This window comes from Xiphophorus maculatus, chromosome 20 (genome assembly GCF_002775205.1).
Source record: "Xiphophorus maculatus strain JP 163 A chromosome 20, X_maculatus-5.0-male, whole genome shotgun sequence".
NCBI classification, from domain to species: domain Eukaryota; kingdom Metazoa; phylum Chordata; class Actinopteri; order Cyprinodontiformes; family Poeciliidae; genus Xiphophorus; species Xiphophorus maculatus.
In genome coordinates this window covers 30,066,513-30,092,882 of record NC_036462.1, presented here as the reverse complement: position 1 = coordinate 30,092,882, position 26,370 = coordinate 30,066,513, and the positions used below count along the sequence as shown (strand labels likewise).

The window sequence follows — 26,370 nt, the reverse complement described above, 5'->3', positions numbered from 1 at the left end:
CACAAACTCCGAATCGACTCATTCATCCGAGTTTTGCTCAGAATGGATGACACGATCCTCAAAAGCAAACATTAGCATCGGTGAAAGTGTCAGTCTCACCGAAATGACAAGTCCTGACAGCCTTGTTCCATATAAACAAGAACAAGAACCGCGTGGAATGGACAGATTTTGAGAAACAGTTCAACACATTCCTCTGTAATGACTCAAGTGATAAATCAAAGACGATTCGTTTTAGATGGAATGGTTGTTCAGGCTTTATAGGTGTGATTCGTTTTAACCGAGGCGACGTAAAGAAGTGAAAACGTTAGAAACAGCAGAGAACTGAAATGTTGCAGCAGTTATGAGAATTTTCAGTCGGATCAGAGAAATGTTTATCGGGACATTTTTTGACACACTTCTCTTAAAATAAAACTGCTTGCCACTTTTCTATGCTGTGGTAAATAAGTGTTGCTGAATATAATACAGACATGCAGAGCATGATTGCACGAAGCTTAAATAATGATGTATTGTTATCCAGACAGTTCTTTGTGGTAATTCTTAAAAAACAATAAGTTAAATTGTTCAACTCTAACTGTTTGAGGTGTTACTTGTTCTCCCTTAGTTTGATTAAATGTGTATTTTCTAATGGTAAAAGTATATTTAAGAATTTTTTTTTTTTGCATATTTCATTATGATTTTCAGTCTAGATGTAAAGCATATAAAGGCCGGGACTCTTGTCTGTTCCAGATGTGGTAGCCGATCTATTTCTCGGGTTTCTATCCCAGCTGCTGCGTCTCTGAAGACGTCGGCTTTTATCTCCGTATCGGCACAAGCAGGGCTGGGAGGCTTTAGTCCGGATCGATGAGGCGAGGCCGACGTGAATCTCATTTAAAATAGGAACTATGGGAACAATGAGACTCCAATTTCTCACAATTGCATTTGAAAACGTTGCATCTGTCTGTTTTTACCAACACAGGAATAAGATGGATTTCCTGTCAGTGTAAAAACTTAAACTTGACTTCCTGTGCACAGCTAAAGATGAGGGGGGGGGGGAGAATAAGAGCCTCAGTGGAGAACACAGTTTAAAATGATTTAAAATGATTCTTGAAAACTCCACAGATTGTGGTGAGAACGTTTGGTTTGCAGAAGAGGAATTAAAGGAGCTCAGGTGGGACTTAGTAGGTAATACTCTGCATTTAGTTTATTTGGTTTATTATGGATGGCAGATGTTGGGAAGTGGCTGAAAATCCATGAGCGATGAAGGTCAAGAGCAGCTTTGTAAGCATCGAATATGGAAGTAATCCTTGTTTTCTTTTATTGACGTTCTGATTGGGTTCAGAAATCAGCTAAGCAGTCAGTAGAAGAAGAGCTGAGGATGTGAAGAGGATAGATGTAGACCGTAAGTAATAACTAAGTGCTTTTATTTGTTTCCTTCCAGCAGCTTTGCATAAGACCAGCAGCGTCAGGTGAATTTTTCTGCTATGTCGAGCAAAAGTATGGAGATAAATTGGGGCCAATAAGTTTGTTAAAAAGGAAAATAAATGATGTGAAAAAATATTTTTAAGCTGAAAAAGAGTCTGAAGAGCTTCAAACTTTTTTCAATTTCAAACTTTTTTTTTTTTTGGCTTAAAAATAATTTTATGGGCCTATAAAATTCTTTTTTCTTCTTCAGTTTCCAACTTTTATTCAGTTTGAAACTAATTTTATAGATCTATGAAATTATTTATAAAAAAGTTTGAAACTGAAAAAGCAAATTTAAATGAAAAAAAATTGAAAGTGGAAAAAGGGACATGGACCTGGAAAGAAATAGAAAATGAATAAAAGTCTTCAAACTAAAACAATTATGTTCAAACTATTCAGACTCAAGTAAAAAAAAAGAGACTTGAATCTGAAAAGTATTTTTATAGGAGAAATCCTTGTTTTTACTGGAATCTGCTGATTCAAATCGAAAAACTTGAATCTGAAAAGTAGTCTTGAACATCGAACAAAATCTGAAACTGGGAAGAAAATTTTCAGTTTCAGATTCTTTTATTCTTTTGAACAAACTTTATGGCCCAAATTTAACTCCATACAGAAGCATAATGAATTTGCAACAGAAAGAAAAGAGGGAGGAAAGTGCTGGTACTTGGCAAATAATTAACATTTTTATTACAATACCACATTGCTGATATTAATGACAGAATATTACGTTGTTTATCTAATGGAGTACAGCTCTATTTTTTTTTGTATTTGAGGATTTGGAACAACAACGCAGACTCACTAGTCTTGTCCCTGCATGACAAGCGCCTGCTTCCATCGAGAGGTGTGAACTCACACCTCTGCTGAAACAAGGAAAAGAACCGACGCTGATCCCTCTCAGAAGTGGCAGTGGTTACTTTCCTCACATGTCACATTTCGTTACAGTAGCGGGAAGTGAACCGTCAAAGCTGGCTCTTGTGAGGATCACAAATGACAGCGGATGGTGGCACTTTGCTTAAGAGAGAAAGAAAAAACTGCTGTGTATTTTCTCAAGTGGAAGTACATTTCTGCTTTCGGTGTTAAAAAGTGTTTCTGTGGAGGCCTATGTTCTACCGTTCTTTAAAATTGATTATTAGCAGCAAAAATCGGAAGATGTTCCACCCATTTGGGTTCCAAAAACTAAAAGAAACCCAAAAATGACTTTGATTTCTTGGGTTCCTCTTCTCAGGCGTTCAGCCCACTGAGATGAAAGTTTCTATAAGCTAGAGGAAAATAATGTAAATAATTATTAAAAACGACGGGTATTTGCTTTCTTCAAAGATACATGTTAGGAAAGAGGGACCCCAAATGTGACATTATACAACTTTTACATTAGCACAGTGTCACCTGCATGTTTTTTTTGTTTTACAGCAGAAAACCTTGGATTTCTCTGCTAATTTAGAATAAGACCAGGAAAAAAAAAACCAACAGATACAACAAACACATGCATAAATACGGCTGTATATGGTTTTGTTTACCAGTCTGTCAGCATTTGGGAGAAAGCCGTCCTTCAGTGTGGATGTTCTGCCTGCTGCGCTCCTATAGCGGCTGCCGGAGGGTAGCCCTATAAAGAAGCCACTCAGTGGGTGGGGAAAGTCGCTGGTGATGCTGCCAGGCCTCCTGGGATTCTGGTGCTGAAAATGAAGGAAGTGTTGCACCTGCGATCCTCTGCGCAGCCTTATGAATCATGTTTGGCTCAATTCTGTGTAACCACTGACTCTCTTTTGGAACTTACGTATTTTGACAACTAAAAATAAGACATGTTAAGCTAACATTAGCCTTGTAGTTAATGTTAGCTTAACAGCTGTTACTATCATGTTGGCTAAAGCTAGCATTTTGGATAACATTAAGTTGATCCATTCAATAAGGTGACTGTATTTTGACTATGGTCACCTTTACTGTATTATAGTTTATCTATACAGCTCTGGAAAAAATTAAGAGACCAATGCAAAATTATACATTTCTCTGATTTTACTCTTTACAGGTAAATGTTTAGGTAAAATGTTTTTCTTTTATTCTACAAACTACTGACAACATGTCTCTGAAAATCCAAGCAGCAATTTGGTATTTACTTGCAGAAAACGAGAAACGGTCAAAATAACGAAAAACATGCAGCGCTTTCAGACTGCAAAGAAAACAAGTTGATGTTCACTTAGAAACAACAACACTAATGTTTTAACTCAGGAAGAGTTCAGAAATCAATATTTCTGAGCCAGAAAGATGGATCTGTTCATGTTCTGAAAATGGAATTTTACATTTTTATTCTGTTTTCTTTTTTTATTGCTCGTTATTAGCATAAATAGATTAGCATATCCAATCTCCCCCCCCCAAAAAATTCCACTTTATTTTCATTTTGAGGAACTTCCTCCTGCATTCAGTAGCCGAGGTTCGCCTTTGCTGCAAACGCGGAACCCGCTTATTCTTCACGCCTTTGAAAATGGACAAGATGTTTTTGTGATTTCCCACCTGCAGGGCGTTAACCTTGTCAGTTAGACCCCAGGCACTGGGGACGTCTTTCACTCAGCAGCCAAAGCTCGCAGGTGGATTGGGGGGGGAATAAGTTGTCATGGAAACAAGCCACTGGGATGGGACACAGCGCAAGCAGCAGCAGCACACGCTTTGAAAAGCTTACATTGATAGCTGTCCGGCCGAGCTGATTTCCGGTCTGTTACTAGGTTACCTGCTGAGTCTGAGGAAAAAAGGGTTTATTCGTTTCCTGCAGATAAAAGTATGGCAGTGGATGTATTACAGTTGAGGGTTTAGTGTGAAGGGTACTAAAGGTCATCCTTCCTCTGCCTATGAAAGCCACGTCTCTGCAGCCTTTTCTGATATTATGCAATTAAAAATGAGCGGAAAAGAGGAATAAATTGGCATTTTGTAGTTCAAAAATGTGACTTCCTATTGAATGTAGCGAACCATGAGAATTTGCATATACAGTAGTGAATAACATTACTGTCATGTAAAAGTCTCCTTCATATCCCGATTTGTTTGTCTGGTGAACTGTCCTTCAGACTCAATTTACAGGAACCGACCTAAATTACGTTACAAACTGATTTATCAACAAGTCCTATCAAAACAGAGGGTGAACATGCTAATGTTAGCGTAGCATTTCATTAAACTGCTCCCTATGAAAACATCTTTCTGTAGGAGAAAGATAAGATTTTAACAATAAAGCCATGTCTGCTTAAGGAAACTATAGTCGCCTCGTTTAGCGAGTTAATCAATGTTGGAGCAGCATATTGATGATAATCTACAGAAACTCTGTTTGGAACAAAATAAAACAGGGTGTATGTATGCAGTATTGTTATACTGCATTCACATGCAGGGTTTTCAATGAAATATTGAACAACTGCCAGGAAATATCAATTCCTAATGACATCAGTGGGAAGTCAAGACTGAAACTCCAGACAAGAACATCCTTAGTAAAAATAAAAAATAAATTATGTCTGGATGAAGGATGAAGAGTAGTTTGGGTAAAATTTGAACCTTTAGAAATCTTTTCTTGGCTGAATATATATATATATATATAGATATATATATATATATCTATATATATATATATATATATATATATATATATAGATATATATATATATATCTATATATATCTATATATATACAGTATATATATATGTATATATATACTGTATATATAAGAAGATTAATAAGCCTAAGCACAATGTTTAATGCAAATTGTGGGGCCATCTGAAATAATTATTTAAAAGTGGTTCTTGTGTGTCCGGTATCAACAGAAATGAACTAAATTCTGTCAGTTTTAATATCATGTGTTGTTGCACTGCAAATATTAGTTTAAAAAACAAATACTTTCTTTTTTTAACCAGTATTTGCATTCAGCCTACTTTACTATGACATCACCGGAATAAAATCCAGTGCTACCACTCGCTCTTTACCCATCACCTAAATGAAGTTTACATGTGTTTGGTTGTATTTTCCCAAAAAGTATAGGAACTCGCATAATGCTGTCATTCCACGCCACAGTCATGCACTACATTCTGTGGGTTGTTCTCATAAACCCCCCCAGAAAACACATTAAAGCCTTAAAGTTTATGACTGTCACGATGAACCGCCTGGAAAAGTTTAAGTGCCATCGTGAACACAAATGGTTTATATCAACCAGAAGTGACACGGCAGCACATTATGCATAGATCCAAATTGTCAATAAGTGGCACGTTGTTTTCCTCGACGCCGTTTGTCTCCGTCCCGGAGATAATTGTGGGGTTAGACGCGTTGAGAAAGCTTGCCAGGTTGTCAGGGGAGTCCAAACGAAGACGGTTTGATTGCACCTCGAGGCGCAGAGCTGTCAGTCAACGGCAGAAACTACCGGAGCTTCCAGGCCTTCATTTGAGATCTGCTGCTTCTACACAACTCGCAGCTGAGCTTCCGATTTGAATTCGGGGATGTTTTTCATAGATATTCAGAAATGCTTCGGGAGGGAAAACCTATCGCAATGATAATGTAACATTACAGAAGAGTACGGGAGAAATAAACATTGAAGAGTGATAGTTAAGATGCCGACTGGCATATGAGAGCATTTTATAACACATGGAACATAAATTGCTGAAATTATGACAGCAATTGTTAGTCATTCATGACCCCCAGCTTCTAAAATTTCATATCGATACTATGATGTCTTCTTTATTTCAGCTGTTCTTACCAATATAGAGATACAGCGGCGTCTTTGGAGTACCAACACACTAGGGGGAAAGCTGCAGCTCTGGGTTCTGGTTGACGGATTTCTCCATTTTTTTTTCCAAAGGAAGTTTTGCATTTACTGTAAGCCTTCCACTGAGAACGTAGTTTAAAATTAATCTCTGATAATTGCATTGTAGAAAATAAAAGTTGCTGAAGTTTGTATTTTCCATCTTATCTTCACCGACACTGCGTAGGTTATTAGCCTGTCCTTAGCGTACAATGACAACAACATCCCAAAATAACATGAAAATGAGTTACGTCTTCAATTGCTATATAGTTTCAGAAATCTATAGCACTCATACATACGTATGTGCGCAAAGGTTATGCTTATAAGTATGAATATCATATCAATGTGGGGCCTTTTTTTAATGGTGGAATGACTACATACCATTCATGTCAGTGAGTCATAAAAAGAAAGCAAGATTTATATCTAGACGCTTTGTGATAATAATGGATTTCCTCTAATCACAGAAACAAATTATTACACATAATACAGAAATAGACGCAGACGCACCAAAACATTTTTACTGGTGATACACTAAAATATATTTCTATTTTAATGAGGCCCCGTTGTATTCATGTCCCATCAGGGATCCTGACTGGCTGCAGCTGCTAGCTTTTATTCTCCTTCAACAAACCAACTTGTTTGACAGCACTCAGGGGAGCGACCTGCGTCCCATGGAGCATCACCTGGAGGAATCGAGGGGAAGTTTTCAAACTGGGAGCACATCACGGTGACAAAATAATGTGAGGGTGTGCAGCCGCCGGTGGTTTTGGGTAACAGTACAAAGAGCAGCGAACAACGACGCAGGACTTCCTCCGAACTTTACCTCATACAAATGGCAGCTGCGTTTCCATTGAGCCGTGAAATTGGAATTACAAAAATGAATTGGCTTTTTGGACACACGCTGCTTTTTGTTTTTCACTAAAAAGTTTTTGTACAATTCTTAAGTGTTTTTTTTTCTTTTCTGGACGAAATTGGTCCATTTCTCAAAACTAGAATGGAAACACCTTTTTTTTTCCACATCACGCGATCAACAACCAGATGTTAATAGTGGCAGAAAACACTAAGAAGACGACAGGAAACGGTAAGAAAATGACTTACTGCGCAAACAAACTTCTTCACGTATGATTTCTATTGCATTTGTTATCAGAAACAATTGCAAAGTTGTGTTTTTTTTTAATATATATTAGTGGAATGTCAACAACGTTTTGCGCACATTTGCAACGAAAAAGCAGCCGGTGATGCTTTTGGGCGTGTGAACAAGACAATGATCCCACACATTGAAACTGGTGTAGGGAGATGGAAAATGTCAGCTAATAATATACATCTGGAATGACCTTGAAAAAACTTTAATAAATTTTTTTTAAATGCACCCTAAACTTTCTGTCAAGATGAGAGACTAAATATTGAGAGAGAAATGTTCCAGAAACTCATTGATGGCAACGAAAGAAGTGTTTTATTACCATGAAAGAGTTCAATGGCACCTGCAATTGGAGTGTATGGATAACTAAAGTGAAATGATTCTTGAGACAGCATTTGTTGTGAATTGGCGCTGTATAATAAGCTGAATTTAACTGGTTGAGTGAGAACTTTGTAAAGATTTAGGAAAATAAGGCAAACTATAAAATATACAGGTCGGTGTTCTCCGGATTTCAATCTTTCCCTTTTTTCCCCTGCAAATGTAACGATAAGCAAGAACTTATTTTATACTTATTTTAATTTCGTTCTACAGGAAACTTCTCCAAAGAAATAAGGCATTTATCCCTGAACGGACTTACACACTGATCTGAATTTGTATGTTGTTTTTGGAGAAATGGCTTCTTCCTTTCTGAACGGCCTTTCAGCGCATGTATGATTGGGCTAAGAAGCCAAAAGAAAAGAAAAAAAATTTATGATGTTGCACATAAAATGCACAGTGTGTTGGAGCTGCTGCCTCCCATCAGAAGCTTAACAGTCCAAAACTATTTCTAAAAGCCAAAAATGCATTTAAACTTCTGACCACAACTGTCTATTTGAATGGGTTTCAATAATGACATATTCCCTTGAAGTCATGGGTTAGAAAACGTGATTAAAAGAAGATTTTATTTGAGTTGCTCCTCATTACACGCTTATGTGTGTAAACCTGAAAGAAAACAGTGATTGTAGACACTCTTGCAATGTAAGAAACAAAATTTGTAAGAGTTATAAAAAGCCTTACATCTACTTAGCTAGGTTATAACATTCATATTTCTATTGCTGGTTTACAGTATCCTGCAAACTTAAAAGTCTAAATCAAACATATTTTTTATCTGAATGTACAAAAAGTAAAATCAAGTCAAAGCTGATACAACATTACAGTAGAATTTCTAACATTATTCAGTAGACAGTATATCAAGTCTAAATGTACTTTGTCGGTTTACATTTGAGTTGATAGACAAATTAGTATATATATATTTATATATTTGAGTGCACAACAGTCAATAGTGAAACTGTCTTACAACAGAAAGGAAAAACTGCAGTCTGGTTCGGCCAGAGAAACTGCTAAAAAAAAACAAACAAAAAAAACAGTTTGGGATTCAGCCTGGCCTTTTCTGTCGCACTGTATCCATGACGATGCTTCATGCCCGGTTCATAAAAATGAGTGCTAAAAATAAAGCGCCGTGACTACAAAGTTCGGAAGGCTAAGTGAAGCTGCCACGTTGTGTGTCAAAAACACGTGAGGTCAAAAAACAGCGTGCGATTTTAGATGTGAAAATCTTGGCTTATTGTTCAATCCAGCCCAAGAAAACCTGAAGAGAGAAATAATTAAGCAATGGAAAAAAATATATTATATATTAAGACAAAGAAGCGAGTGTGTATATTTGTGCTACTTAAACAATGACGTTTGTGATGGAATCCTTCGTTCACCACATGTAGTAACTGCGCGTCGTGTCGACCTGGCTGGGTTTGGTCTCCGCGGTGCCCTCCTTCTCCTTTTCACTGTCCGCCTCCCACAGGTTGATGAGAGGGGGGTACAGCTCATTTAGCGGTATCGATGAGGTCTTCTGCATGTACTTCTTCAGGGAATGGTGATAATTCTTTCTCTTCCACCTCTTGGCAGTGTAAACACCCAGTAAAGCCAGGCTGATGAGCGCAAACATCGTTCCCATGACTGCGGCCAGAGCCGTGTTGGTCCCTTGATCGGATATTTCCACCGCGAAGGTCGCTTGCTTCGTCGTGACGTTCACGCACGACTTCTGCGGCTGTTGCTGGATGCTGGATACGGTGAGGCACACTTCGTACTCGGTCGCCGGCTGAAGATGCGTCAGGTTGTACTCGTGGACGTCCACGGGCACCCTGGCAGTGTAAGTGATGTGAGGATTGTCGATTTTCATAGTTGCGGACGACCACTTGAGGTTGGAGGCCATGACGTTTGAGCTTATTTTCCAGGAGACGAGGATGGAGTGAGATTCCGTCTGTTTGACGTAGATCTTTAAGAGCTGCGTGTTGTCCAGCAGAGTGCCGTTGACCTTTATCGCTGTCACTTTTGTGTCGACTCCCTCAGAGTTTTGAGCCACGCAGGTGTACCTGCCGGAGTCTTCAACTTGGATGTGGGAAATTCTCAGCGTCCCCTCTTTGCTAAGGCGGTACTTGTCAGACAAAGTGTCAGTCATAACCTTGTGTCCCACTGGTGTCACCCAATAGATCTCAGGCTCAGGCTGTGAAATAGCCCTGCAGTCCAAATCCAAGGTCATTCCGATTTCTAAACTGAGGTGGGTGGGGAAGGTATCGTGAGAGATTAGGGGCAAACACTGATTCAGTAACCTTTTCTGCAGCACTTCACGCACATGCATCCCCCTGACCTCTGGCGGCATGAAGCAGAACATGGACAGCGGCTCCATAAATCGCACTGTGGTTTTGTTGGAACCCATCCACTGGATGACGCAGTCACAGCGCAGAGGGTTGGTATGGATGCTGATCTCTCGCAAGTTAGGCAGAGCATCCACAGTGGACTGATAAAGGGCATTCAGAGCGTTGTTGTTTAGCATTAGGCTCTCCAAAGCTGGGACATCCCGAAAGGCCTGCCGATTAATGTAAGAGAACTTGGGGTTGTTTGTTGCCTCTAGTTTAGTGAGCTCAGGAAGGTTGTCCAAAGCGTAACGGTCAATAGAAACCAACTCTCCCATGTTATTTATCCCCAATTCCTTCAATCTGAGCATGTTCTTGAAATCCCCCTCCTGTATTTTGTGTACTGGGTTTTTGTTTAAATCCAGGAATTTCAGGTTTGGTAGTTTCTGAAGGGCTCTCTGAGGCACTCCAACCAACTTGTTGTCGTAGAAAGAGAGGCTCTCGAGATTGTCAAGTCCCACAAAGGCGTTTCCAGGAATATCTTTTAAATACATCCCGGCTAAAACCAGACTCCTCAGATTGCCCAGCGGCTTGAAGTTAAAGTCCATAATTCCAACAACGGGGTTCTCTCCGATCATGAGAATCTCCAGATTTGGCGTAGAATCAAACCACTGGCTGCTGATGGTTTTGAGCTTGTTGGAGTTGAGGTGAAGCCTGAGTAGGTTATGAAGCCCAGAGAAGGCATTGGCAGAAATGGTGCTGATGTGATTGTGGTTGATGTAGAGTTCCTGCAGGTTGCTAAGGTCCTGCAGACAGTAGTCGGGCATTTCCATGATCTGGTTCTCCTCCAGATGAAGCGTGGTGAGCTGGGACATGTTGGTGAGACCAACATCTCGAATTGTACTGAAGTTATTTTGAGACAGGTCCAGTTCTGTCAGGTTGAAGAGTTGCTCCAGTTCCTCGCTGGTCCTAGCGATGTAGTTGCTCTGTAAGAGGAGAACCTGAGTTTCACTGGACAGGTTTCCCGGGATCCGTGTTAGGCGAAGGTCATTGCAGTCCACTGTTGTAGCTTCTCTGTAGGTGGACTGAGGGGTGAACCAGGGTCTGATTTCACACACGCATAGCTGAGGGCAGTCATTGCTTTGGACAAGAGAGAGTGCTACAGAAACCAGAACCAAGCCACCAAGAACCTGAGCACAGCTGTCCATCTTCCATCTAGCCATACTGGGAAGGGATAGGAGGCTGGTCAGTGGACTTTGGAGGAAGGTTTGTAACAGTCATGAACCAGACTTGCTACTGATTAAGCCTTTAAGCCCAGGAAATGGGAGGTTCTTGAGTCAAAGTCGGGGGTAGAAATTACAGGCAGGGATTTTGGTGATGGAGAATTATCTGGAAAAGAAGAAGAAAGAAGTTAGAATTAGAGGGGTGATGGAAAAGAGGAGAATCTTGAATAAAAAAGAAATATACTTTTAGGAAACGCTCCAAGCTACTCCCTAAGATAATGTTAAAAGGTTATGAGCTTTGTGTAAGAACATAATCGAAAAGCAAAGAGTGCCCCAATATATATGATTGTTGCTTGGAATATCACTATGTACCTACAGAAATTTATCACATTTACAAATATTTTTATGAAAAATCATTTTTGTGATCTGCTGTGTACGATGGAGAATTAGAGCATTATTAGAATTAGGTTAAGAAAACAAAAAAGATAAAATTATCAGAATAAAGTAATAAAATTACAAGAATAAAGTCATAGCATCACGACTTTATCCTTGTAATATAATTTTTTTCTCGCAATATATTTATTCTCAAAGTTCTACTATATTCTCGTATTATTTTGACTTTATTCTCATATTTTGGTGTTATACTTGCGCGATTTATTCTGGTAATACAATGACTTTATTCTTGAAATGTTCTGACTTTTTTCATATGATTTTGACTTTATTCTCGCAGTATTATGACTTCATTCTTGTAACTGTCTTACTTTAGTCTCATAACTTTTTATTAGCATGGTCCTAATTCTCTGTTGTATGTGAATCACTAAATATTAGAATCTCACACTTGTTGTTGTAAACACATAAGCCAACGCTTACCCGCATTTTGACCCCATCTCCAGAATTTGTATTTTTTTATTATTTTATGACATTTCGTCCTCATCCTAACCCATGTGAGTTAAATAAGACAGCAAAATTGACAGGGAGCTGTATCTTTAGCTGCGGAGCTATTCTCGTGAGACTGAGTAATGTGCATCATCAACAGTTTCACAAAAATGCAAGTTCAGCTCATTACTGTGCATGTACAAAATACTGGCCTGGGCTGGAAAGAAATCAAGTTGCATTGAGGGCTTTCATCTACCCACCAGGCCCACAAGGACGCCGTCATTATCTTTTTTGGAACATCATTAAACATTATGAGATGTTAGTCAGCGCCAAACCTTAAAGAAAGCAACATTAATTTGCACATCTACATTTTTATTGTCATATTGTCAGCATTCAGAATTTAGGCTAAAGATGGTGGAAAGATTTAAGAAAGCCTAGTTGTTGTTTTTTTTATGGTTCTAATAAGTATCTAAAAACAGATGAATGAGAAAACGTTAGCAGTATTTTACATACAAAATTATGTCTAACTTGATGAAAATCTTTCCAAAGACGTTTGAAACTATAGGAAACCCCCTCCCCAAACTCAAACCAGAAAAGAAATCAAGGAGTAAGCACAAAAAATAGATGAACTATGAAAAATCTCAGACAGCTGAGCAAAATCTGACTTTTATGTTACTGAAAGTCACAGACAATAGCCTGAGCTGTGGTTTCAGACCAACACAAGCCTTTTTTATCTACTATGCATTCCTGTCCGGTATCACAGAATAAAAAAATCCACCCTCTTTCATTTCGTTGTGGGTCAGTAATCCATGAAGGTTAAATTTCTTGTCTTCTAGCAGAACTAGAGTGAACTAAGATTGCCCTCACATGTGCTTCTCAGCATATTTTGACAGTGTCCACATTAAGTTCAAACTGCAATCTGTCTCAGACTGGTGGACGTAAAACAAAAGTGACGTAACAATAACAGTACATATCTCCTGTCTGTTCCCAGTTGTTTCCCCCTAGTTAGGTCCTAAATAACCCAAATCTGCATCGATATTCTGGTGAAACAGCACTTCCTCCATGCTTTCTTTTAAGTTGTTTTGTTCTTCTACTATGAGTAGATGGTATATACTCACCTGAGCTACAAATATGATGAATAAGGGCATATACCAGTGCACAAGGTCCAAGTATGAATGTTGAACTAAGCACGTTTCTGCGCAGAAAGAAGCATCAAAAATCTAACTAATAGCGAAGCTGGGTTTAAGTGGCTATGAAGGTTGGGATGAATTGCTCAAAAAAAAAAGAAAGAAAAAAAATCAGCTGATGGATAAATGGAATTACATTATATACACCTGTTTTATTCAGCAGTGTCTTTAGAGGGTGGTATTATGTGTTTTCCAGCCACACATAGTGTCATTTTACAGCACAATCAAGTAATTATGTTACCTTCAGTTGTTATAGAAATGCTGTTCATATCAAAAATGACTTAAAAGAAATTTGACTTTGCAATTTAATGCCTTCAAATATGGACTCCGTCTCTTTAAGAAGTTCATGCTCTTTCCGGGGGAGGCCTGTTCTGTGACACCTTTTACAAATCCAAACGGTTGCCATGGGAGATTCGAGGATTTCTCAAACATGTATGCAAGAATCAAGGCGACGCTACAGGCAAGTTTTTATTGAGGGAATAACATTATAACAAGATGTAAAGTTAAAAAAGTCAGTCTTATGTAATACTGTCGGGAACAAATAAAACCTAAATAATCAGGTCATACTGTGTCACCACCAGTCAATGCAAATATTTTTATCTACAAAAGAAAAAATCTCCAACCTGGTAGTTTAAGCAGCTGACTGCAGGCTAGCTACTTGAGCAGCTATCTCAACTAGCTAATGTGTGTAACAGGCTAATATCAGCAAGCTTTCCAGCTTATGTGTAATATATCTGAGCTAATATTACCTAAAAGCTAGCTGATATTAGCTATACACACATTAGGTGGTTGTTAGGTAGCTAACAACCAGCTAATGTATTAGCTAATATATAATAGGTATATATTAGTTAACATAAAAGCTAATTTAATAGCTAGTTATATTAGTTATAACAAGCTAATATCAGCTAGCTTGTTTACTTTGTAAGGAACAGAGCCTCATCAAGCCCCAAAAACAATTTTTCTCATTTTATTTCCGCATATTGTGACCAAACGTACCGTCTTTGTGCGACAGCCTCACTTGTTAGCAAGATTAGGAAGCCAGCAGGTGTTTAACAAGCCTGAGTACTTGCAGCACAAAACCAACACTTAAGACAATCCCTAACTCAATTAGGTCTATTTAGGAGGCACCAGGCCTAGTCCGGAGCCATGCGGTATTCACCTTCTTAGGGGTAAACACCAGCTCAAGAAGATAGCGCTTAAGAGGCTTTGGACCCAGAAAGCTGGGCAATACATGGGAATGTACATAAACTGCCTGGCAACAGCGCCGGGGGAGAGAGGAACTGTGCGCTTCTCCTCCTATACCCGGGATTCCCTACGAGACGGGGCGGAGCGTCTGAGAGGCAGGCAGGCAGGATGTTGTTTTTAAGCTAAAGCACTTTATATTGTGACTATTGCTGTGCCAGTTTGGATTAGCAGATGGAGATGCTGAGGAGGCGATTAGCTGCGGGGCAAGTGCACTGAATTCAGACCCAGGGAGGAGCGAAACAGGTTCTTTAGCACTTTAATTAAAAAGCAACATATGTGCGGAACCGGAAACAACAAGTTCAGGGTAATGGCACATGATGTCATTTTTCATATTGACCACTGCATTTAAAGCAAAAATAAGTCACGGTAGTAAAAAAGGGAATAAGATTTTAGCGGCTGCAGAAACCAAAACATTATTTCAGCCTGTTTGTTTTCAAGCCAGAACACGGGCAATACAGGACAGGATTCTCACGGATGGTAAATACTGTGTACAAAAGGTTACTAAAAATGTTTTACATTGCAGCAAAGAGAATTTAGCTGAATAAGTGTCCCACAACGTCAGCTTACGCATGATGCATGGGAAGCAGATAAAAAATTTAATGGGCCTCTTTAAGGACAACATTAAAATTTTTGTCTGTCTGAAAGCTAAGTTCTCTTAATTTGGAGGAGCACAAATTGCATAGAAGGAATGAAAGGAACATATTTTTAAAACCATCTTTATTCTTAATTAGTTACAGTGGACTCCTGTCTATTCGCTGACTCGGCAATCCATAGACTTTTCTGTAGAACGTGATTACAGTTTTTCAGAAGATAATCCGCCCAGTCAGGGATTTTTCAGTAGGGGATATCTATAATATTTGAAAGAAAATGGAGCTTAAGAAGCTGAAATAACTAGGCACAATACTACTTGACACACTACTGGCTAGTGTTTGCAATCCAGAAGTGACATTTATTTTTTTGTTGCCACAGATTGGCTGTAAGAGCGGACATAAGAAAGACTGTAGATGTTAGATGGTTTCCACTGTGCTTAATAAAACATATTAAGGTATCTTACTGTATCTGAGCAATAAAGCTCAATTGCCCACCCTCGGGGCAGAAAAGGATACACGGGAAGACTCTTGTAAAACATTTTTTTTCTTTTTAACAATCAATATTCTGCATTTTCTATTTCAAGATGTGCTTTTTGAGATGATAGATAATTCTTAACATGCCAGATAAGAACATCCCCGTCTGGAACTGTGTATTTCTCTGGAGAGACGTACTGTAAATCAGAAGAACTGACTAGAGAACTAATTCAGCATGTACTCTTGTTTATATAGCAACTTTTATGAAAATGCTTTCCAAATAACCCCAATTGCTACAGCAATATTGGAAATTAAATCATAACCAAGCAATTTATCAGTGATTAAAAAAAACCAAACAATAACTGACTTCAGAAAATACCATAATTCAACAACATAAGCCAAATTTAGCAGTAAACAATCATCTGTTGTTTTGTTTTCTGCTCTTCTGTTCACTAAAAACGGGTAATCCTGTTGCTAATCTTACATTTTCCCCATTTTGGTAAACGCTGACGGCTTTGTCTACGTTCCCTTTCATGGAGTTTAGAGTCGCATTGTCACTGATCCCTTTTAATGCTAAACATGACAGTTATTTAAGTGAAAAAAGAGGTTAGTTCATTTCTAAAGACCTGCGTTAAAACGACGTCTGACGGAAGAGCGGAGACGAGATTAAAGCAAGAAGTCGCAGTCGGCACCCTGCTGTTTAATCTGTGCAACAAATTTTCTTCAAGACAACACCTAACGATGCGGCACGAAGCAAACTTAAACAATAATCATGTTGGGAAAAACGCAGAATGTCAAAAGGGAGGAAAGCAGGAGCCTGTAGGAAGTATTCTTGAATTAAATCCACAATTTATTTTCTGCTTTCAAACACACTATTATTAGTTTGTAGATGTGCTACTGCCTTAGCCCAAGATGTGTTCATAAAATCAAACACAATTTCAAAAGGGCAGCTTTTTGTCCTGCAATTTGATATCGCTCAACCTGTTGTTGAAAAGTTGTGTTTTTAGTTGGTTTTTTTAAACTCTTTTTTTATGCTTACACAAAATCACAAATTTTTGGACCATTGTTGATAGAAAAAATTGTTTGCCACAAAACTAAGACAATTTTAGATTAAGGTCAGAAATTTTCTAGAAAAAACAAGGAACTTTTTGAGCTTTGTAACATGGAACTCTCAACATTTCCAAGTCAAAAATATTCGACTGTTGAAACTCAGAAATTTTTGTGTTTTTCTAGGAAATTTCTCAGACGTATCCCAAAACTTTTGTTATTTTTCTAGCAAATTTATGACTTTTCAAACTCAGACACGTCCTTGTTTTTTTCTAGAACATTTCTGAGATTGCTGACATTTCTGAGTTTATTTCTAGCAATTTTATAACTTTCCCAACTCAGAGATTTTCTAGAAAGTTTCTGGGATTAATCTAAACATTTCTACGTATTTTGGCAGAATGTACTGCTCCCTTTTCTATCTACCATGGCACATCATACAAATTTGTGGTTCATTCAGAGAGATAGATAACAAGTTAAAATAGATAACAGGAAGGCTAACCAAGTCACAGCAAAGTTGTTTTTATCCCTTGGAGGTTTTGAAATGGAGGCAAATTTATTTTTATTTTGTTGTCCATTGACTCAAACCTGTACATTATGTGAGCTTAATGCCAATGCCTTAGTACATGCTCTGGTGATCCGACTTATTGGGTTCGTCCATTTATACCGGCTCCACTTACCCAATGTACACATTAATGGAAGCTTGGCACTTACTTTCCACACAACCCACATGTTGGCATTGTCCTATTGTGATTAATTTCCTGCTACCTGACAAAACACATCTGTGTCCTCCCATGGAGGAAGGAACCTTTCAATGGTGCCATGACACATTATCTGGCTGAGCATTTTAATCACCGCCAAAACGACACCCGTAAAAATCAGTGCACATTCGATATCTGGGAGCGTGGATCGTCCTTATAGGAGACCAAAATGGAAAAATTTAGCATTTTGTTAAATATGTTTGAAGTAAAGATGAGGAAGACTTTCTGTGTTCAAAACGACTTCACAGTAGGGTTATAATAGTTTTGGGTTTTTCATCATAGTTTATTTTTATTTCATTGAAGTAAAAATAAATGTTATTTCTCTAATTCAGTTAGCAGTGACGTGTTTTCTAGTTTTTATTAGCTATTTGTAAAATATTGTTGATTTTTACTTCAGGTTTTATTAGTTGCAGACGTAAGTTTAAGTTTTTTTATAGTTTGGTCAATTTTTAGGTGCAGAATTCAAAAAGGTCAAAGTATTTTATTGTGATTATGTAAAGAATACTCAACAGATGATATCACTTTCAAAGAAATGTAGTCGATTATTGTTGAACAACCAACTGACTCTGGTGTTTTATCTCAACTTTTGCTGTCGCCATTTCACAGACTATACAGGACGAGTATGGAATGTTGTAATTTACCGACAACTGCTTATAACGGGAAAAAAATTTACTTTACATCAGTTAAAAAAGCTATAAATGAATACTTTCATAAACACTAAAAGGATGTTATTTCTCTAATTTCTGTTTGTTTTAGTTTTATAAACGCACAATAAAGTTTTCTCAATTTCAGTTTTCGTTTTTTCCATTAGTCTTAGTTACCGTAACTATAATAACTTTGCTTCGCAGAATGTGTATAAAGAGTGATAGCTAAAGCAAACGTTAGCATTCCTCAGTTGGTTCCAGGCATTTTGCCATTTCATCGATTTAAAATGTCTATTTCTTACCTGTAAACAAATAATTTCATACCCACACACTTAAACATTCCCTACCCGTACTTCTGAAGATTATATTACATCATATTACATAAAAAGAAAGATTTTAAGTCAGGTCAGCTTTGTTTTTCTGCATCGGATCGATGCAGAAAAACATCGATCCGATGTTGGCCAAAAAAAGATGGCCTTTATTCCTGACAGGAATCATCAGGAATAAAGGCCACCAAAATCCATCTGTGTGGAATTAATCTATGTAATGTGTTTCACTTTTTAATAATGTTCTAACTCATTGAACGGGACTGCATAACTTTCTGCTACAGCTAGAAAAGTCACACCTGTCGCAGATTAAGCCATGCTGTTGCCGTCAATAGATATAATGACGTGTCAACCTATTGCAGGGGAAAGGGTTAATATCTTAAACCATTCGTCTTAAAGGAGCGGTGGAGGTTCCCTAACCTGGTCTGCTGTACACCGCTGGGACCTAAAGGTGGCGTCGGGAAGGGAGGGGGAGGGGCTTGAAGCTCCTAACTACCAGCTCTGTTGTTTCCCCAACAATCCCTCCCCGCACACCTGCGATGTACCTCAGGGGAAAATGGCTGCTTAGTCGCCTGTATCAAGATAAAAACATCTCACTTGTTGTCCCTGTGAGAGAGAGTGGATTAGTGTGCAGCGTTGTGTTATTATATTTCAAAGAGCGAATTAGACATTAAAATTAGTGGAACGTTGGGTCTAGTTAACCAGGGATTTTTGCAACTTGATATTCTGTAGTTCTGTTTCTCACCATGGAATTGCTGCTTGTTTGTTTCTAACTCCCTTTGTGAAGATAAATGCGGAGAAACTGAGTTTAATTTGGCGTCTCCCCCCCTCCAAAATCCACCTATTACAGTTTACCTGCAAAGTATACATTGTTGTTCTCAGTTGAACTGTTCAAAAATACCAAATCAATCTCTATTAAAGGTAACGAGGTGGATACACTGGAGTGACCTAGCCAAACCCCAGACCAATAGAGAATGTGTTGCTGGACTTGAAAAGGGTTATCAGCTGATTCAACCTGACAGAGCTTGAACAGTTTTGTCTGTAAGAATGAAGTAAAGTCACAACATCTGGATTTGAAACCTTAAACCGTTTCTGTGTAGCTTTAGCTGGATTCTTTAGTTCGGCGTCTTGGTGGAAAACAAATGCTGTCTGAAGTTGCATTTCTCTGGTAAGCTGCGCCTCCATAACAAACGTGTGCAAAACGTTGTTGATATTCCGCTAATAGTGGAAACACCAACATTTCGCTGTTGCAGTGTTTCCATTAAATAGGAAACGCAAATAAAGTCACAGGTGAATAAGTTTGTTTACGTGATCAATCATTAGGAAACACACCATGCCAATCATCCTCCCACCACTTCCTGTGTCTTCAACTCTAGTAACAGCTGGCTGTCGATCATGTGACTCGCGTGACACGAAAACAGTGTTTCCAATTTAGTTTTGCGAAATATACTAATTTTGATACATACAGACTTACACATGAGCCATATTCCTTCCATTTCTTGATGATAAGTTTAATTGTACTCCAGGGGATGTTCAGGACTTTAGAGATCTTTTTTGTATCCATCCTCTGACTTATACTTTTCAATAAGCTCTTAGTTGATTTGCTTGGAGTAATCTTTTGTCTCCATGCTGTAGTGGTAACTAGTGAATAGGCCTTCCAGACACAGCTGTCTTTATACCACCATCACTTGAGATCGAGACAGTCTCTGCACTCAGCTGGTCTCCATTCCACTCATTGGGAGACCAGTAGCACCAATTAACTTGAGCTTTGTTGAGTTAGGTCACCTACTTTAAATGGGGTGAACATCAATGCAATCACTTATTTTATGTTAAATATGTTTTGGCATTTTTGAAGATATCAGTTTTCACTTTGACATTAAATGGGGTTGTTGTACTTTTTTCCTCAAAAAGCCTTTATTTTACTGATCATGATTGATTTGTATCATTAACTTTGAAGACCAATCGTCCCCAATGCTCCACAGTCCATATTTCTAAAGTATTTTTTCAAAGTTCCATGAATGATGAGGGATTCCTGAAACACTTGAAAGAAGAATGGGTATAATGGCAGTAAATTGCACCAATCTGATGGCTGAATAATCTAAACGACAGATGAAAAACAATAAATATCTTTGTTGCTGTGCTCACATATGTTTTTAGTCAATAATTAGGCAGTAAAAAGAAGTTCTGAATTGAAAATGTTGCTTTTTTTTGGTCAATATTTGGTTTTGATTAAATTGCGATTATTTGCTAATATTAACTGCAAACGATGCAACTCGATTAAAAACGTTAATCAAGTTCCACCGCTATTCTAACTACACTAAACCAGGGTTTTGATCTTGAACTAATTAGCGATTTTACACTTAACAATATGTTTGCCATACTAAAATATAACTGTTTAAATGCCTAATATTTAACCTTTCCAAAAATTCTTTTAGTACTGATTTGACGTAAACACATCAAGAGACAAGCAGTTTCCGCAATTTCATTAGCTGTGTTTCCATCGGCCATGAAAATGTGCAAATTGGAATTAAGAAAATAAATTCACTTCATGGAAACAGGCAAATTTCAAGAAAATTCCTGTTTGTTCCATAAAAGGTTTATGTGCTAGGTGACCAGCAGGCGGATGTCACCACTGCTGGAAAAGATGAAGAAAACAGGAAGTGGTAGGAAGATGACAGCGCAGCATGTTTTATAATGACTAAACTCATTGGGTGTGATTTTAATTGCGTTTCTTGTTTAATAGAAACACCAAATTGCGAAATTGTGTTTTTTCAATATAAGCGGATAAGTTTTGCCACATTTGTAATTTGCGCAAGGACTAACACACAAATTAAACAGGAAAAACAACAACAACACAAATCTATTTGTTTCCCGTCTTTGGACCAAACCAGAAACCAAGCAATGAAGTGCAGATTCGATCCACCTTCCTGAACCGATCCGATAACAAGTCAGCAGCCCGGGCCGGCCCCCACCCTCCGACCCCCGGGCGTCACAAAAGCGCAACAGCTGCAGCGACAGCAGCAGCGTTCGCGGACCACAATGGACCCCCCGCTAACGCAACCCCATTCTCAGCGGCGCATCTCCTGCGAAAGGGCCCCGGCTTTATCCCCCTCCATACCGCCACCACTTCCCCCTTCCACCGCCCCCAAGAGCGAAGACCGGACGACTTGTCGCTCAAAACGGAGGAGGCATCGAGACATCTGCTGGCTTCTACTTTAACATTAATATGCAAATCACATCGCCACGCACGCACGCGGGCACGGCGAGCCGCCTGCCGCAACGGAGATCAAAGTTTGCTTTCCGTGGAACTGCATTTGACGCACTACAAGAGGCTGACTTGGGCTTGTTAAATGTAAACGAAAATCACGTCCTCGACCGAGTCTGTTTATCTAAATAAATGATAATGCCCTTGAGTGCGTCTGCGCCTTCAATCGTCGTCCTTGTGTTTACTAGCGTACCGGTTGTTGTTTTACGCTACAAATCAAAATTCAGGGTTTTTTTTTTCCCCCTCTCCTTTTTTTTGTCAAGGGTATTGTAGGCATTCTCTTCCGCTCTCACCTTGTTGGCATTCCAGGTCTTCACGTTCACCAAGCGCGCGGCCCCTTTATCCAGGTGAACGCCTCAGTAGAGAGAAAAAGGGGGAACGCTACAGAGCTGCAGGTGAACGGGTTCATCAGACATCCCTGTCTCCTCCGGAGCTCTGGCTGTTGACGGCGCGTCCCATCAGTCGGTCAGATCCCCAGAGCGCCTCGGAGAGAGAGACGCATGATGCGGTCTGCAGAGACAGACCTCCCCAACCTGCCGCGCGACACAGACCGCTTTGTCACTCCGATGATATTCTTCCGCACTGCTGCTGGTGGTGAAGCTGCTTCTGCTGCTGCTCCTTTCTCCGCGAATGCCGAGGAATAATGATTGCAAGATAGGGAGGCAGGGGGGGAAAAAAGGGGGGAAAAAAAAGAAAAGAAAGAGGCAGAAAACACCTGGCGCTGTCCAGACTATAGTCAGCTGATTCCCCAGCAGGCTATTGGCTGAGAGCGACTGTCTGTCACCGTCGGCCAAAAGCAAAGCAGAGCACCATCTGCTCCGGGCTTGTTGTGATGAGAACAAAGGCAGGAGGAGGGCGGCGGGGTGGCGGTGGGTGGGGGTGAGAGCAAAGCATCACTGGCGGAGAAGGGGAAAAAAAAGATAAGAAGATGTGAACCTGGACTTATCAGTGTTTACAGCAATATGAACCGATTTTTAAAGTCATTTCTGTTGGGATATGCGTCAAGAATGTTTTACTGAAAAAGATCTAGAATTTGGGATGCCGTTTGTAGTTGGCCCTCTGTACTCTAAAACTCCTAAATAAAATTGAGTGGCAACCAATTACAGTCTACAGTTAGTAATTAGCGGTGGGCATTTATTGTATCGTTTGGCATTAATCGTGAAAAATGTCTTTTTGAGTCATTGTTGTCTTGATACATTTCAATTAATAATGTAAAAAGGAAAAATCTGGCAGTTTTATCGGAAATGTTATTTCTACTATTTTCTCCACAAATATCGACAAATATCGGTAATTTCAGAAAATATGAAATGCAGTTACTGCGCGCAGTTCAGATAACGATTCTTTAAGATATTTAAAGCTGCAGCGTGTAACTTAATTTTTTTTTTTCATATTTGTTGAAACTTTCACAATGTCGTGACAGTATAGTAAGAGTCAGATCACTGTACAAAAAAATAAATTTGAGCTCCTGTGCTAACTAAAAACGAATCAGAGCCAGGAGGTGGGTCTAACCACTGTCAATCACTATCTCATGTGGCGCTGCTCAACCTCCCCTTTGCGTTCTGCTACGCTGCAGCTAGCATAGCCTGCTGTGAGTGCAAAGGCTAGTTAGCATAAGCCACTAATGACAGCAGATAAGCGGTTTCTTTGGCAACTCGTTTCTCCGCACATATAGCAGCGAGTGTATGAGTTTGATTAACAGCTCTAAGACCCTCCTTCCAGCTCTCATTGGTTGTTATTGGTCAGGAGCGGGACTTTTCTTCAGACTGCAATAGTAGCTCAGAGAGGAGGTCGAGGAGATCAACCTTTTCACAGATTGTCTGTCTCATATAATTCTGTCACGACACGGTGACTGTTTTAGAAAATATGTGAACAACATATTCTTTATAAAAGTTACACGCAGCAGCTTGACGAAACCATTTCAAATAGGAATGATTTTCAAGAGCTTGTGGTGCCATGAACGCTGCACCATGGAATCACAGCCATACAGTTACCTAAAAAAAAAAAAAAAAAAAAAATTGTTTATCGTCATATTTATCAGTATCACAATAGTACCACAAAATATCGTGCTAAAATTCTAAGTCCATATCGCCCACCCCTAGCAGATAGTGTGTACTCTAGTCTCAGTATAAATACACCAAGCTTACATTTAAATATGGGCCTCATAAGGATAAAAAAATGGGCCACAGCTGGATTGTGAGGAGATTATATAATGTAATAGTTCCACAGTATTTTCCCATCAATTTAACTGGCTTTATGGACACCGACTGCATTTAGTCAGCTTTCCTCGTTCTGTTTTCAAGTAAAAAAAAAAAAGAAGAAAAAGTTACATTTAAGGTTGAAACTTTTGGAGTGAGCACAGCTGACAGCGCAGCCGCGCTCTCACCACAGTCCCACTATCTGCTTCCAAGAATAAAGCCAATCCCAGAAACATATTCGCTTTGTGTCTGAGGCATGAAACTGCCACCAGGAGCTATTAAAAGCACATAAAGGAGACATGTTGTTTCAAAGGGTGGCAGATACTTCTCAGTGGCACACGCAACCGAGAACGAGTTTATTTTAAGTAAACTCCCAGCGCGCCGTCCTGTTTAACGGCACAATTAAAACAACAGAGTACAGCTATTTCCGAAAATAAATGCCCCCTTTAAAAGAACTAATTATATTTGTAAGCAGTTTGTCAGTGTCTCACTTCTCTGCGTATGGACTGTGAGCGACAGCAGTAGTGTTTATGACAACATATTACAGCTTTACTTCTTCTCGACACTTTAAAAAAAAAATCTTCTGTTGAGAATTTGTGTACGGCCTCTCAGGTGTCGCCCTAAGTTATAGTCGTGCTCACAAGTTTACATACCTTGCCAGTAGTTTTTGTATTTTGACCATTTTAGGAGAATATGAATGATAGTATGAAAAAAAAAATTATTGAGAACTGAGTGTATTCAGATTGTAACACAGACAGCTACTGGAGATCCTTCCTGCCCACAGCATGTACAACAACTCTAAAGAAAATTATGTAATATGTAACATTTAATGTCTCCTAATATCCTAATATTTTGGAATTGAATTAAATTCAATTAAGAAATAACACAGACTTGGTATAGTTTCAGTTCTTACTGAGACTTTAACATTTCAACTAGAACATTTCTGAAGAAATTTAAACGGGGCCCACCTGTCAGTTGCCACACTTCGTGGGCGTTCTGATGCTACAAATTAGCATCAATGCTAAAGTAAGCTGCAATGTACTCAATAGCATGTGGAGAGTCACAAACATGTTGAGTAACATGGACTTATGCCATTCAGTATGTTGAAATGAGCCAAAATGCTGTCAGTAGCATGTGGAGCATCACTCCATTCAGTGTACTAAGCATGGCTAATAAATAAGAAAAATAGCTAAAAGCTTTTTTTAGGGAAAAGGCTAATGCTAATGGGGGGGAGGCAGTGAAATGCTAAGGTTTGTGCTAATGTTAATTCACTGTCTTACGCAGCAGGGTAGCGCAATAACGTGAGAGAAAAATATAGTAAAGGCTAATATTAGTTAGTACTACCCTGAGAGGTATATTTAGGCTTTTATTTTGAAATTCCATTACAAAACTTAACGCTGTGTTCCTGTCGCTCCCCATGATTAAACTCATAATTACAATCCTTTGTACCCGACAGCTCTCTGATAGCAGACGTTGTGTCTGTAAACAAGTTTACTAAATATTGTACAATAACTGACAAGAGAGACGTAACTTCTATCATAAATATAGACTAGCCAAAAACCCTCCAAATTACAATAAAATATTTCTACTTCTGGTGGGCGCCGGAAGTAAGACCCATAATTGTTTCCCCAGTAAGCCTCCCAGGAATAAGGTTGATAGAATGTTCAATTCCAATGGTATCAATGACATCAGCGGTTATGACGTCACTCTATGATACCACAAAGGAGTCTCTCTCTTGAATGTAGCTCACAGACAGAGTTTTTTCAGACCTGTTCCACAGTTCTATCACGACAGATCACTCTTCAGAGCAAGTTCGAAATTAATCGAAACGAGCGGGATATCGATTCCAGATATTATACGCCTTTCAGAGAAGAAAGAATTTACCAAAACATCGACATGAAGCAACCACAGATTGCTTGTGAACATGAAGCTTTTCCAGCTAAGCTTTCATGGGTCGACATGGTAGACCTCAACATCCAAGTCGACTACGACGCTGTCATTTTCCCTTTCGAAGAAGACATAGACAGCCCCATTAAGCCGGAAGATGAATCACCAGAGGTCCAGGGGGAATCAGGTCCTTCCGGCGACTTTGAGAGTCCAACATCATTGGAAGTCGAGCAGGAAACAACTCCCTCTGCTGGCTTCAAGATTACCCCCTCAGTGGAAGTTGTGGAAAAGAAAAGCCAACAAGTCATCAATCTGACAAAGCAGGTAGATGATCTTAAAAAAGAACTGCAGAGTAAGACTTTTAATCTCCATCAGGAAAGAGACCGAAGGATTGCATATCAGGCTGAAGTCAAATCACAGCAGGAGGAGATTGAGAAACTGCAAAACATGGTAGTAAAAGAACATCACCTGCGAGTCAAAAGTGAACATGAAAGAAACGTGCCAGAGATTAAAGCTGTATCAAAGGTTTCTTGCTCTACCAAAGATACAGCCGACAAGAGCCTTCTTCAACAGCTGGAGCACTTCAAGAGGGAGGCTGAAAAATACGCCTCCCGCAATAAAGGGCTGATAGAAGTCATGGTTGAGGAATATAG

General features: G+C 39.1%; 1 protein-coding gene across 1 annotated transcript; it reads right to left on the bottom strand.

Moving 5' to 3' along the window:
- Positions 1-8,241: 8,241 nt before the first annotated feature.
- On the bottom strand, positions 8,242-22,456 carry LOC102229101 (leucine-rich repeat neuronal protein 1-like). Its single transcript, XM_005808468.3, has 2 exons — positions 21,929-22,456; positions 8,242-11,389 (listed from the first exon to the last, which is right to left on the bottom strand). Exon 2 carries the CDS (start codon positions 11,221-11,223, stop codon positions 9,076-9,078), a length of 2,148 nt encoding a protein of 715 aa, XP_005808525.1. The 5' UTR covers positions 11,224-11,389; positions 21,929-22,456; the 3' UTR covers positions 8,242-9,075.
- Positions 22,457-26,370: the final 3,914 nt, after the last annotated feature.

What these genes read in the sequence shown, in the direction of transcription:
- LOC102229101 (XM_005808468.3), bottom strand. Translation starts at nt 11,223, where the DNA reads ATGGCTAGATGGAAGATGGACAGCTGTGCTCAGGTTCTTGGTGGCTTG.